The sequence below is a fragment of the Arachis ipaensis genome, chromosome B2, assembly GCF_059453495.1.
Source record: "Arachis ipaensis isolate K30076 ecotype BB chromosome B2, ASM5945349v1, whole genome shotgun sequence".
NCBI classification, from domain to species: Eukaryota; Viridiplantae; Streptophyta; class Magnoliopsida; order Fabales; family Fabaceae; genus Arachis; species Arachis ipaensis.
The window spans coordinates 105,500,002-105,513,064 of NC_142437.1; the positions used below are offsets into that span (position 1 = coordinate 105,500,002).

Genomic DNA, 13,063 nt, shown 5'->3' on the forward strand with positions numbered 1-13,063 from the left:
GCACTTTGTTATTGACTCTTCCAAGTGACAATTGAACGTTGGTATTTTTATTTTTCATATGCTGTATTGCTGCTGGGTTATTTGTGCTTTACAAATTGGTTTTTTGTTAAACAAATTTGCTAGAAAATGAGAACATTTTATTTCAACAAAATTTGTATCTGTTAACTCTGATCCATCCAAATGGTTTTGATGGAACAATTTTAAATTTGCTTCTTAGTTGAATCTCTTTGAAACTTGTACATGTGATTGTACAATTCTTATTTCTTCTTGCTGCTTGGTTCCTGAGATAGCTGCATTTTCAAAGTATTTGGTTTATTGTGTCCAGTTCATTGAATTTATCAAAGCTTGTTGATTGTACTTTCTGTATACTGTGAACCTATTTCTTTTCCATGTTTTGCAGCATTCATACATGTTATCATCTGATTGATGAATGAAATGTTAAAATCAAGAGGAGTTTCTAAGTTCTAACAAACATATAAACACATGGGTCTTTATTGATTGTACTTTGTGCCGCTAGCTAGCTTAGCTGGTTTATATATTAATTATTGGCAGAAAAAGTGTTGAACAGAAGAGATAAACGGTTTTGATGTTTTTACAAGTATGAATAATAATGGAGTTATTATATACTTTGCGTGATTAATTTGACTTAACATTTTTTTTAATTGACTCCAATTTCTGTCCCTTAACGAAAGTATCCCCTTTCTTTTTCTTCCTTGGTTAAAACAGTTTCTTTTTTTCATTGCAAATGTAGCCAAAATTTTATAAGAACTCAATTATATGCTTTATTATTATTACTATAATTATTATTGTTGTAGCATCTTCTTCCATGGCTCAAATCCAAATAAGGGTACCCCAATAATTCGTGTGTACCAGGTCCATTCGCAATACGTTTTGGTTTCATACAGTCATAGCCATGCCAATTTTCTTGTTATTTCTCAGAATTCAGATTCTTAAGTTTAAATTTTCTTGTTTGACCTTTATTTTTTTCAAGTAACGAAAATATTGGGTTTTTCTTGAGTCGATCATCGGAAATTGGAATCCACAACTTAGATATATCAGTAAATAAATATATAATTTCTATTTTTTCTATTATTATTATTCATCTCCTCTGAATACAAGATGAAAACTATTATAGTCTATCTATGTGTTGAGAAGAAGAACAATGAATACAAAATAGTTGGGCTCTTAGTTTGTTTTCTGCTGATCCTACAACTTATGAAGCAACGGATATTTCACCTGCTAGCATTTTTGGTTCCCATTTCTTTTTTGACTGACTCTTCTTGTCCTATCTTTTTTATTTTTATTGTTATTTTCTTTTACACTGAACAAATTATTTGTTCATACACGCTAGAAGACAGCACAAGAAATCCATAATATGACTTTCTTAGAATCATATCTAAAGTAATATATTTACAATTTCCAATTTCTATTCTCTATCTGTTATAATTGTTTATTTATATTTTTTATTTTAATTGTTTTTTAAATCTAACCTTCAATCCTATTTTCTTTTTCATTTTTTAAGATAATTTGAATATTCTATTCTCTGTGCCTTATGATGGATTATAGTTATTGTTTTATTTATTTTTTAATTTTATCAGTTATTCCTGCTTTCTTTTTCATCTTTAAGGGAGCTTTTCTTTATATTTTCATTTTTTGGACCTGAAACCAACAATTCTTTCTACCAATATTTTTTTAAAGAAAGCATAGAATTTTGCAATGAGTATGCCTCCTTCCAAATACTTTTCATGTGCTACATGTTATCCGGGATGCAAGTAACTTTGTTTCTTTTTCCGTTTTGAGTTATTCCGTCTTATATTTATGATTAACTGTTGTTGTTTCTCTTGACACATATCCCAATTTTTTTCCAATAGGTTTGTTAGTGTTATTTATTTATTTACTGTACATTTATTTGTTCGTGCCTTTTCATTTAATTAGACATTGATAAGAGTTGGATTACAAAGCCACGAGGTAGTGCATAATATAGGGATGGGCTGAATAGATTTCTTGATTTCGCATTTGTCAATGCATCATCCGATGGGATGATACATTGTCCATGTCCTTTGTGTGGGTTCCGGTTTTTCCAAACCAGAGAGGATGCCTACGATCATCTTCTGATGAAACCCTTTCCCCCTAACTATACCTTTTGGTTACATCACGGTGAGAGGATCGTAGACGAGAGCTCGAGAGGTGGAGAAACATTAGAACCCACTGGAAACGCAGGAGATTAAATGCTTGACATGGTCTACGAGGCATTCAACTTTCCGGGACTGCAGGGTGATGATGAAGACACGATGGATAAAGTGGTCAGAGATAGTGCAGATGGGTTGCCGTACTTATCTGACGAGCCTAGCTGCGAGGCTCATGCCTTTCACGACCTGCTTGAGGACGGCGAGCAGAGATTATATCCGGGATGCTCAAGATTCTCGAAGCTGTCTTTCTTGGTGAGGCTGTACCATATAAAGTGCATGTGCGGAGTGAGCAACAAGGCTTTCAGATTGATTCTGGAGCTATTGGGGGATGCATTTGAGCATGCAAGGATTCTGAAGACCATGCATGATGACAAGAGGATCATAAAAAAGCTCGGTATTGAGTACAAGAAGATAGATACATGTCCAAATGACTGCATGCTATACCAGGGTTTCGACCAAGACTTGTCTAGATGCAAAAAGTGTGGAGCATCCAGGTGGAAGCAAAAGACCAGAAATAATTCTTTAGTAAGAATCAACTCCGTTGTCAAGAAGAATGGGAAACCTCAGGCGGCGAAAGCTCTTCGTTATTTTCCTTTGATTCCACGGTTGCAGCGATTGTTCATGTCCAGCAAGACAGCCGTGGACATGTTGTGGCACAAGAGAGGAACCAACTCTGACGGTTCCTTGAGGTATCGCAGGGACGGCGAGGGTTGGAAAGCATTTGACAGTAGATATACTGACTTTTCTGGCGATCCGCACAATGTTCGGTTAGCCCTGGCCAGTAATGGCTTCAATCCTTATGGAAATCTCAGTTCAAAGTACTCAATATGGCCAGTGATTCTTATTCCGTAATACTTACCCCCATGGATTTGCATGAAACAAACCAACTTTATTCTCTCTATGATTATTTTCGGTCCTAAAATGCCTGGCAATGACATTGATGTCTGCCTACAGCCCCTGATCGATGAGTTGAAGCAGTTGTGGGCCGGTGTTGATACGTACAACGCCAGTGAAAAGAAAACATTCAAGATGCATGCTGCATTGATGTGGACTATCAGCGATTTTCCTGGCTTGGGTAATTTATCTGGTTGGAATACGTACGGCGGGAGAGCTTGCCCCACGTGCAATTTGGACTGCGAGACTAGGTGACTCACCTTCAGTCAGAAATGGTGTTACATGGGTCATCGTCGCTTCTTGAATCGCGATCACAGATATAGACATGACCGGAGTAGATTTGATGACAAAGTAGATGATAGATCTCCATCTACCAAATTGACTGGCAGGGATGTCCTGAGACAATTGGAGGGTGTGCACGTCTCACAAGGCAAGGTGCAAGCGGTGGGCGATAAAAGAAGGCGCGGACAGCAGACCGTGGTGCAAGACGAGTCACCCTGGAAAAAGAGAAATGTATTCTTTGATCTGCCATATTGGGAGAACAACGAATTACGTTACAACCTTGACGTCATGCACATAGAGAAGAATGTATTGCGACAACATTGTTTAAACCATGTTGAACGAGAGCGGTAAATCCAAAGACCACCTAAAAGCTCGAAAAGATCTCCAGTTGATGGGAGTCAGGCATGATATGTGGCCACTTGAAGGTGGAAAGTATCCCGCTGCAGTCTTTACCATGTCGATCCCACAGAAGGATATCTTTCTTAGGACCATCAAGAATGTGGTCTTTCTAGATGGGTACTCCAGCAACATCTCTCGATGTGTTGATTTAAAATAGCGCAAGTTATTCGGTTTGAAGAGTCTTGACTACCATATTCTAATGGAACATCTATTGCCATTTGCGTCAAAACACGTATTGCCCACCCCAGTGTCTGCCGTCTTGGCTGATTTATTAGCCTTTTTCTGACTAATATGTAGTAAATCCATAGATCCTCAACAACTTCCTCTCCTTCCGGATCGTGTGGTCCATACTTTGTGCCACATGGAGATGATATTTCCACCTTCCTTCTTAACAGTTATGGTTCATCTAACGGTGTATTTGGTCGAGGAGGTACGTCTCGGTGGCCTAGTGCATTATTGGTGGATGTACCCAATTGAGAGGTAAAGATGTACTTAAGCTTTCTCGACCTGTTTTGTTAGGATAGCTGTCATCTAGTAATTTATATGTTATGTTGTCGAAGGTACCTATGTCGTCTCAAGCAGTACGTGCGTAACAGGGCACAACCGGAAGGATCGATTGCAGAGGGCTACTTATCCGAGGAGATTCTCACATTCTGTTCAAGATACCTAGATAATGTCGAGACTAGGATCAACCGACCGACACGCATTGACGACTGGCCGAGCGATGCTCCGCCGAGCAAGATTGCCAACATGTTCCCAGAGGTTGGAAAGGCGGTCGAGGCAGCGTCATTTTTTACTCTAACAGCAACCGAAAAGCTTCAAGCACATCGTCATGTACTGGTCAATTACATTGCTGTAGAGAAATTCTTGGAGTAAGTACAGAGCCTGAGTTTTAAAATTATACAGTGAGCCAATTTGGTATTGATAGTACTAAACTTGAACAAACTTTTTGTATGCATAATGAGTACAGAGCCGTCACAAAGAGAAAACTGCGAAATAAAACAAGGTCCCAGTCTCAGATAGATAGTGTTGTGCACAGAGAATTTTTCAACTGGTTCAGGCATGAGGTAATCTTTAATATCTCAAGATCCTACTACCCTTTGATGCTTTCTTGCCTCTAATGGTTCAATTTCAGGTCCCATTTGGAAGCACCAATCATTCGAACGAGTTGCAGTGGCTCGCCTGCGGTCCCCTTGCTCAGGCCAGACGCTATCGGGCTTACAACGTCAATGGATTTAAATTTAGGACCATGTCAAGGGAGGAAGGGATGAAAACACAGAATAGCAGGGTTTATGTCACTTCGGATACTAAAAGTTATGCAAGTAAACGGGATGCCAATGTCGCTGTTGGCGATGTCTCGTATTACGGGAGATTAGTAGACATCATCGAGCTAAATTACAGCGGTCAATTCACTATAGTCTTGTTCAAGTGTCTTTGGGCAGACACCACGTCGGGCAGAGGCATCCGACAAGACGTTTTGGGCCACACCTGTGTCAATTTTGCCACTCCGATTCACACCGGTGATCATGAAGATGATGAGTCGTATATCTTGGCATCTGAGGCGCGTCTTGTGTTCTACGTGGAGGATGAGGTGGAGAACGGATGGAGTGTAGTAGTCCATGTGAAGCCAAGAGATTTGTTTGACATGGGCGAAGATTATGAACATTGTGAGGTCGACCTTCATCCATAGTCCTGTATGACTAGCTTGCTTGAATTTGATGTTGAAGGCCTGCGGTTGACAAGAGACGGCGATTTAGAGGAGTCCACTAATGACGGGGTTGAAGATTGTGATGAGGCCGCTGATTCCTAAAATACTGTTATCCATCATGCATGTAGCTCATATTCATGGCAGTTCTGGATATATACTACTGTCATGATTCACCTACGATAGATAGTGGATTGTATTTTAGTCATATAATTAGACAATAGGTTGAATTGATTGAGTTATTTTATATTTTCTTATCCTCTCAGATAAAGCTCTTTTATTTAACTGGGTATTCACAATGTTGTTACCTCTCCTTCAAGATTTCTTATGATCACATTTTTATATTGTCCTTGTACATTCTTTCTATTTCCGTGGAATATCAGGGAAATTGGAGACAAGAGACTCCTTTCTCATTAACAGAAGCCGTTGATTCGCAGAGAAGATGATAGGTGCGTCTCCATTCTCTTCGTTGGATCACGCAACATCCTTTGCAAGGCAGTTGTGGTTTAAAGAGTCCCGTATACAATCATGGTTGGATGCCTTCTCTGGACACAGTCACCTCTATCGAGCCATTGGTCATGCGCTGGCTTCAATGATGAGGGTTTGTTTGCTGCTACCCAATTTAATTTTGTAAATCCTTTTCTCATTCGTGGAAAGAAATCCATATTCATGTGGTTATGTTAAAATTTTAGGAATTGCTTCATTGGGACCGAAAGTACCGGGCTAAATTTGTGTTTGAGTTTATAACAAGTACGGAAATGTGGTGCTCACAGAAAATACTTGACGAGGTGAAGGTAAATATTCACGTTTTATCTTGCTATTTATCTAACGTATATAACAGTTCTCTATCTAGATAACTAAATTCTATTATTTGTTTTGTAAAATTAATAAATTAGAGTCATTAACCCGAATCACCATTGAGGGTGGAGAATTTAATTGTATTTTGTAGAGCAAGATAAACTCTAGAGATATGTTTGCTAGAAGAAACTTAATAGCATATAATAGCTAGAGACCTTTTCGTGGAACTCAAGCATATAATATAGACCCTTTTGTGGAACTCAAAAATGGATGGTCTGTGCTACTTTAAAGTGGCTGCTTAGGGGATGGATTCTCTTGAGATGAAATGAGTATATGTTTCGTTTGGTACCTATATTTGTGTACCTTAAACCTGATGTTTGATATTAGATTGTTTAGGGACTACCAGATAATTAATATGCTGCGAGATTTATGTACTTAATTTTTTTGGGATGTTTAAGACCAATCATGTACAATCTGCTACAAGAAAAAGTTCTGGTTTCAAAATGCCATGTTACAAGAGAAGCTATGTTTAGCTAGATAGTTATGATGTTACATCCTTTTAAGTCTTTCTTCTTAAGAAATTGTAAAACTGAACCCAAAAACCTGCAATAATCTCTACGGGTGTAATAAATTAAAGGAAATTCTGAAACTACATGAAGATAAAGTCATGATTGGGAAATTCTCAACCTTGGAATGAATCTGAATTCTGGGATTACTTAGGCTTATTAGCCTTATCCTATTTTAATAGTATTTTCTCTTAAAAAATAAAAATTTTGAGTCTTCTAGAAGGGTTCTAATGCATGGGATTAACGCATGCTTCTCAATTTGGGAAGATATATATATTAATTATATATATATATATATATATATATATATATATATATATATATATATATATATATATATATATATATATATATATATATAACATTAACGGAAATTGAAAAAAGTGGATTATCAGTTTAATTTTATGTAGTAAACTAAAATGTGTGCATGAGGCATAGTTTTTTTTTCTAACTTGAGCTCTAGAGCATTCCAAAGAATTCATTCTCTTGTTGGTGTTATTAGTGTTCTCTTTTTTGATGTCATAGTCTTCTTGCTATCTAATCTATTTGCTATCCCAAAAAAATGTAATTCTTTTACTAGAGAGTCACTTGCTTTCTAATTTTTAGGTTCGGAATTATTTGAATAATTTTATAATTCATATATTGTAAGGGATTACATTGTCTCAGGTTTTTACAAATAGTATTTCTACATTATTTTTGTGGTGTATTGTGCAAGCACGCTATGAAAATACTCTTGTTGTTGAACTAGATATTGCAGCACGAGAGGAATTCAAACTCAAAGAACATGGACTTGAACGACTATGGGAACGTAAAAAAGACAACTTTTTGGTTGTTGATGTAATATGATTATGTTCATACACTAACTCTTGTTATTCTGCGCCTATTTTTTGCTATGATGTACCTCTCAGGGTTATCTCGATTCCAGATTCAGGAGGCATGCGAAGAAACGGGGGAGGTGGTTTCGGATTCAGTGGAGAAAGAGGACATTGTCTCCTTCGATGGCTCTAAAGAGGTTGGTTCTACTGGACAAAAGGCCTCGATACTGTCATATGACCTCAATAAAACGCCGGAAGAGAATGAATATCCTTATAGTTGAATGTCTCCTGATAAGAAGAATGCGTGGCACCTAGCTATGTGGGCAACACGATACTTGAACCCTTGAGGATATTGCAATAGTTTAATTGAAGAATTTGGATTCAGATTTATAGGATGCCCAAAACTTGTGTTTTGAAGTTGTCGTGACTTTTTAACTCTTCAGATTGTTATTAGGGAGTGTTAGTATGCTGCATTGAAGGCCCTTGATTTACTGTTTTACCTATTTCTGTATTTTGTTAAAAGACTACCGCAAGATGCTGATTAATATAAATTTTTTGACACAATGAGTGAAATGTTTTGCTATAATTTCTACTCTGTTATGCATAGAAATTTTCCAAACAAACTAAAAAGTAACAATCTATTTATTTTTTGTTTATTTTTATGACGCCTGAAACAAGTACTTAGAAATATACTTATTATTATTATTATTATTATTAGTTGCTCAAAAATAAAAAAGTAATTATATTATTATTACATAAACTCAGTATATCACAAGTTACCAAAAAAAAAAACTCAGTATATCACAAATTAATATGCTTACTGTTATTATTGTTCCTTTTACCCTACTATTATTATTATTATTATTATTATTATTATTATTATTATTATTATTATTTTAAAATTAAAAAATTAGTAATAAATTTAGATTCTATAATATTTTTATGTTTTAGTTTCCTTCTGCTATAATCATTCCCGCGTTTCACGTAATTTTTTTTTTGGGCAATATTTACTCATTATAACAAATAGTATTATACTTACTATTATTTAATGTTCACAATTTTATTATCAAAATGAATATTGTTAATTCAGAATAAAGATAAAATAGTGGATTTGTTTCTTCACAATTTCAAATACCCCAGCTTTTGCACCCTACCTCTTCTCCTCGATCCTTAGAAACTTTACATTGGACGTAGCCCTAGCTCACTACTCTAACTACATTGAACCAAGACCCGCCAGGAGATGCTTTTATCCTTCGCGCTCTGGCCTGTCTTTGTTGTCGCCGATGAGGATTGCTCATCGTGCGTCGCATTTTCAAGTTCCAGAACCTGCCGGTCACATCGCTGTCTCTGCCCGCGTGGTAGTCGTCGGTTCGGGACTGCTGTTAGGCTCGTCCTCTCTGTTCCGATAACCACCCCTATTTCTTCCAATAAAATGTGGGATGTTCTAATGTGGTTGCGGTAGGTGTTCTTACAAGTCAATGAAGTTTATGTGTGTCTCGTTAATTGGACTATGCTCCTCTGTCTTCTTATGAAATTAGGATTTATGTAAAGTGATGCTTATTTTATCAAAGTCCTATCATGATAACTGATGCTCTGAACCTTCCAAGTAATCATGTCTCATTTTTTGTTGAAATTCTACTCCATTAAGTTCACCAACACACAAATAATTTTGATGAAATCCTACTACAACTTATCATCTCATCTATTACCAAACGCACCTCGCCTATCTATTAAAATGATTTGTGTATTTGATCAATTTGTGAATACTTGTCCTGCTTTCAAATGGAACATACATTTAATTGGGTGGATTAGTGTGATTTTTAATTATTAATTGATTATTGTAGTCATGATGAGACTTATAAGAAGGATTGCACATTCAAGATATCTTACTATCTGTCAATATTTGTTGGGAAACGGTTGTGTGTTTACTTTCGCAATTTAGGATGAGAGGTGGAATATAGGTTCATTACTACTACTGTGATTACCTTGCAGATCTGTTCCCATGAAGCTTCAAATTTTAATATGTGAAGTTTACTAAGCTTTATATTTCGTTTCTTTTGGTTTCATTTGGTGTTATAACTTGTTTTTGTGAATCAAGGTTCATGATTTGCTTTTGTAATGATGAATCTCGCTGATGGAAATTTTGTTGCACTTGTATTGTGCTTGTAAATGCATTCAAATAACTGTATTATGATGTAATTCTGTGCAGATACACTCATAGATGCATCAATCATTTAGTTTTTCACATCGCTGATTCTTCTGAAGTACCGAGCAATATTGTTCAAATGCATCTTTTAAATTAGTAGCAAATCATTACTATTGACTACTAAAGACCCAGATTCTGAAACATGTATTTACCTTCTGCTTGAGTGATTTTTTCTGTTATAATTGTTGATCACTGTTGTTCGAACTTGCTCATGGTTACTAACAAATCATCTTAATTGGATTTTAATGTGACTTGATTTTTATCCTGCATCCTAGTGTTAGGGCATTAAGATGGCTAGGAAAGGTCAGTACACGAAAAAGTCAAAATTAGGACCAGGATATCAGCAACCTCAAACGGCTCCGCCTTCGGCCTCAGGATCCCACCATGATGACTCTCAAGTCCTCCCAGCTGGTGGTGATGGTGTCCCTACAACTTCCCATCCGTTTCGTCCACCGCGCACTGAACCAAGGCCTGCTCCACAGATGAGCACAAATAGCGTTCACAACTCGGAGCTAAGCCATGATCACTTTTTGGAGGGTAATGCTCCAGAGGTAGAATCTCGTGCTCATGAAGTTGACGACCACTTTAGTGCTTCTGGAGCTCAAAGTCGTAAAAGATGCAAGACTACAGAGTTTTGGACAATTAATATCATCGGTAACGTATTTTATAATTTTTCTATATTCGATTTGAGCTATGTTATATATTTTTTTTTTGTGCATAATGTCAACAACGGATGCACACATAAGGATTTATATTTGGCTTATAGATTCTGACGGCACAATCAAGCCGGCAAGATTAAGCGTGAGGAAGGCTATGGAACGGCCTAACGGTAGAAGGATCGTGCTCAGATTCAACAACAAAATGCATCCAATTGGAGACGAGGCTGGACTGTTGAGTGGAGTGCTTGGTCTGCTGGAATCTGCCTATGGAAAATTTTCTATCGGTAAGCAAAGTTGGCATAAGGTTACCACTAAAGACAAGGTTTATAACGAATGTGTCAAGATAAAGATTTATATCCCCTTTGTAATAAATCTGCTTATTTTTTACAATTATTGACAAATTGTATTATATGTATAGCAAATTTTTTACTTTGATGAAGATTGTGAAGGCAGTATCAAGAAATATATTTTGAAAAGTATGGGAAGGTCTTGGAAGGAAACAAGGCTGAGGTTGTATAATGCCTTTTATGAGCCAACATTCACATTTGAGCAAAATATTGAGCACCGTCTACCGGGAATTGATCGAGAGCATTGGAGAAAGTTTCTGATCGCGCCAAAGCTGAGACGAAGGTAATCTAGTATACTATTGGTAGAAAACACAGCAATTTATGTTGCATTGAGTCCTTTTAAATCAGTATCTAATCGCCCTTTAATTTGGCACTTATGGAACAATAGGAGAAGTGCAGAAAAAATGCGATTAATCGATCAAAACAACCATATACCCACACTGGCGGTTCGAAAAGCTTCGCACGGCGGATGGAAGAAGAGGTACTCCATTTTTTATCCACTGTTTGGACTTTCTTTATGACTTAAGTTTCCTTGATTGTGAGAAATACGGTAATGGCGTAAACCTTGTTGTTGCAGTGTGAAGAACAACGAAGGAGAGTCGGTAGAGGAGAGTTGTGGATCACAGTGCACAAAAAAAAATGATGGCTCCTATATGAATGATGAAGCAAGGGCAATTAGTGTAAGTACTACTTGTCAGAAATTTTCGATAAAATTAGTTTTCAAATACGTTAATAGTTTACTTCTCTATTTTATTTTGTTCTTTATTTCTTTGCTGAATGATTTGGACTTGGGTTAGAAACAGCAATAAGATATTCAAAGATAAGTTTCTATTAATCCTAATTCAAAATGGACCAAAGGAAATTTTCAATTTCCAATTCTGCTTACTTTTATTTATTTTGCTAATTTACCTCAGATGTTTCTAGACAGTTTAAACTTCTATGTAATTTAGAGACAGTTGGGTTAAAATTGAAATAATTTAATTTCACTTATTCCTTATTTCTTTTTATAGTGTTTGGCATCCTATGTAACGTGCGTTATTTTGGTTGTTTTACATAAATTACTTTTGGACCCTATTTTTTTCTCTCATATTTGACTGATTTTTTATTAAGATAGACCGATCAACAAAATGATTGTATTTGCTAATTTATGTCTGTAGGAAAGAATTGAGGAGATTGAGCAACAGGATGAATCTTCTAGAGTGTTGTCTCAAAATGACTCCATTGCTCAGGTTTTCGGAAAAGAGAAACTGGGTAGAGTACGTGGTGTGGGTTTCGGTCTGACTCCTACTCAACTCTTTGGTTCAAATTCACATGTGCCAGGCAACAGAGTCGAAGTAGAGGAGACCCAGAGGAAGCTGTTTGCACTGCAGGCAGAATTGGAAGGCGAGAAGTTGAAGAGGAAGGCGATGGAGGACGAGGCAGCAGCAGAGAAGAAAAAGATGCAGGCGATGGAGAGAGCTCTGATTTATCTATTTCAAAGGCAGGGTGAGGAGCTGTCACGAGACATCGCTGTAGGGATGAGTTCCGTGGAATGATAGAGTGAAAAATAATAGTAGGATTATAGATATTTTGGATCAAAGCAAATATTTTTTTTGAATTAGACTATGCAACTCTTTGCAAGAGATTTGTTCTCTTCGTATTTTTATGAATATATTATTTTGTTTTGTGTAACACCCTACTACACAGAGTTTTACGCTTAAGTCGTAGAACATAGGTAGTGTGGTGTTACAGACCTCTAAACAGTAATATATATATATATAATAGTGGAAAGGACAATATACTAGGAGCCTTGGAAAACGGATAAGAACAAAATCGCAAAAATAAAAAGCTCAACGCTGAAGGAATAGGATTACTTGCGCGTTAAGAAACCTAATGGGAGGAGGTAAAGATAAGCAAAAGAGTAAAGGAAAGCCAAGGAAATAGCATAACTAGCTCCTGACTCAGCCTGCGAAGCCAAGGCTGGCCAGAGTATATATATATATATATATATATATATATATACACATATAAACATACATAGGTATCCCAAAATACACCAAAATATCAAAATAAACTCCTATCTCTCCCTCAACCTCTAAGAGGAGCAGCATACACAAGTTACTGGGAGAGTAAGCTAAACACATATATACATATATACAAACAGAAGTCCAAAATACACCCAAGAACTACTTCGCTTCAAGGATCCAGACGCCTAGCGATGAGC

General features: G+C 36.7%; 1 protein-coding gene across 1 annotated transcript; it reads left to right on the forward strand.

Moving 5' to 3' along the window:
- Positions 1-3,365: 3,365 nt before the first annotated feature.
- On the forward strand, positions 3,366-5,574 carry LOC110269273 (uncharacterized). Its single transcript, XM_021116983.1, has 6 exons — positions 3,366-3,712; positions 4,062-4,244; positions 4,325-4,636; positions 4,735-4,831; positions 4,900-5,431; positions 5,492-5,574. The coding sequence occupies exons 1-6, from the start codon at positions 3,366-3,368 to the stop codon at positions 5,572-5,574; spliced, it is 1,554 nt and encodes a 517-aa protein (XP_020972642.1).
- Positions 5,575-13,063: the final 7,489 nt, after the last annotated feature.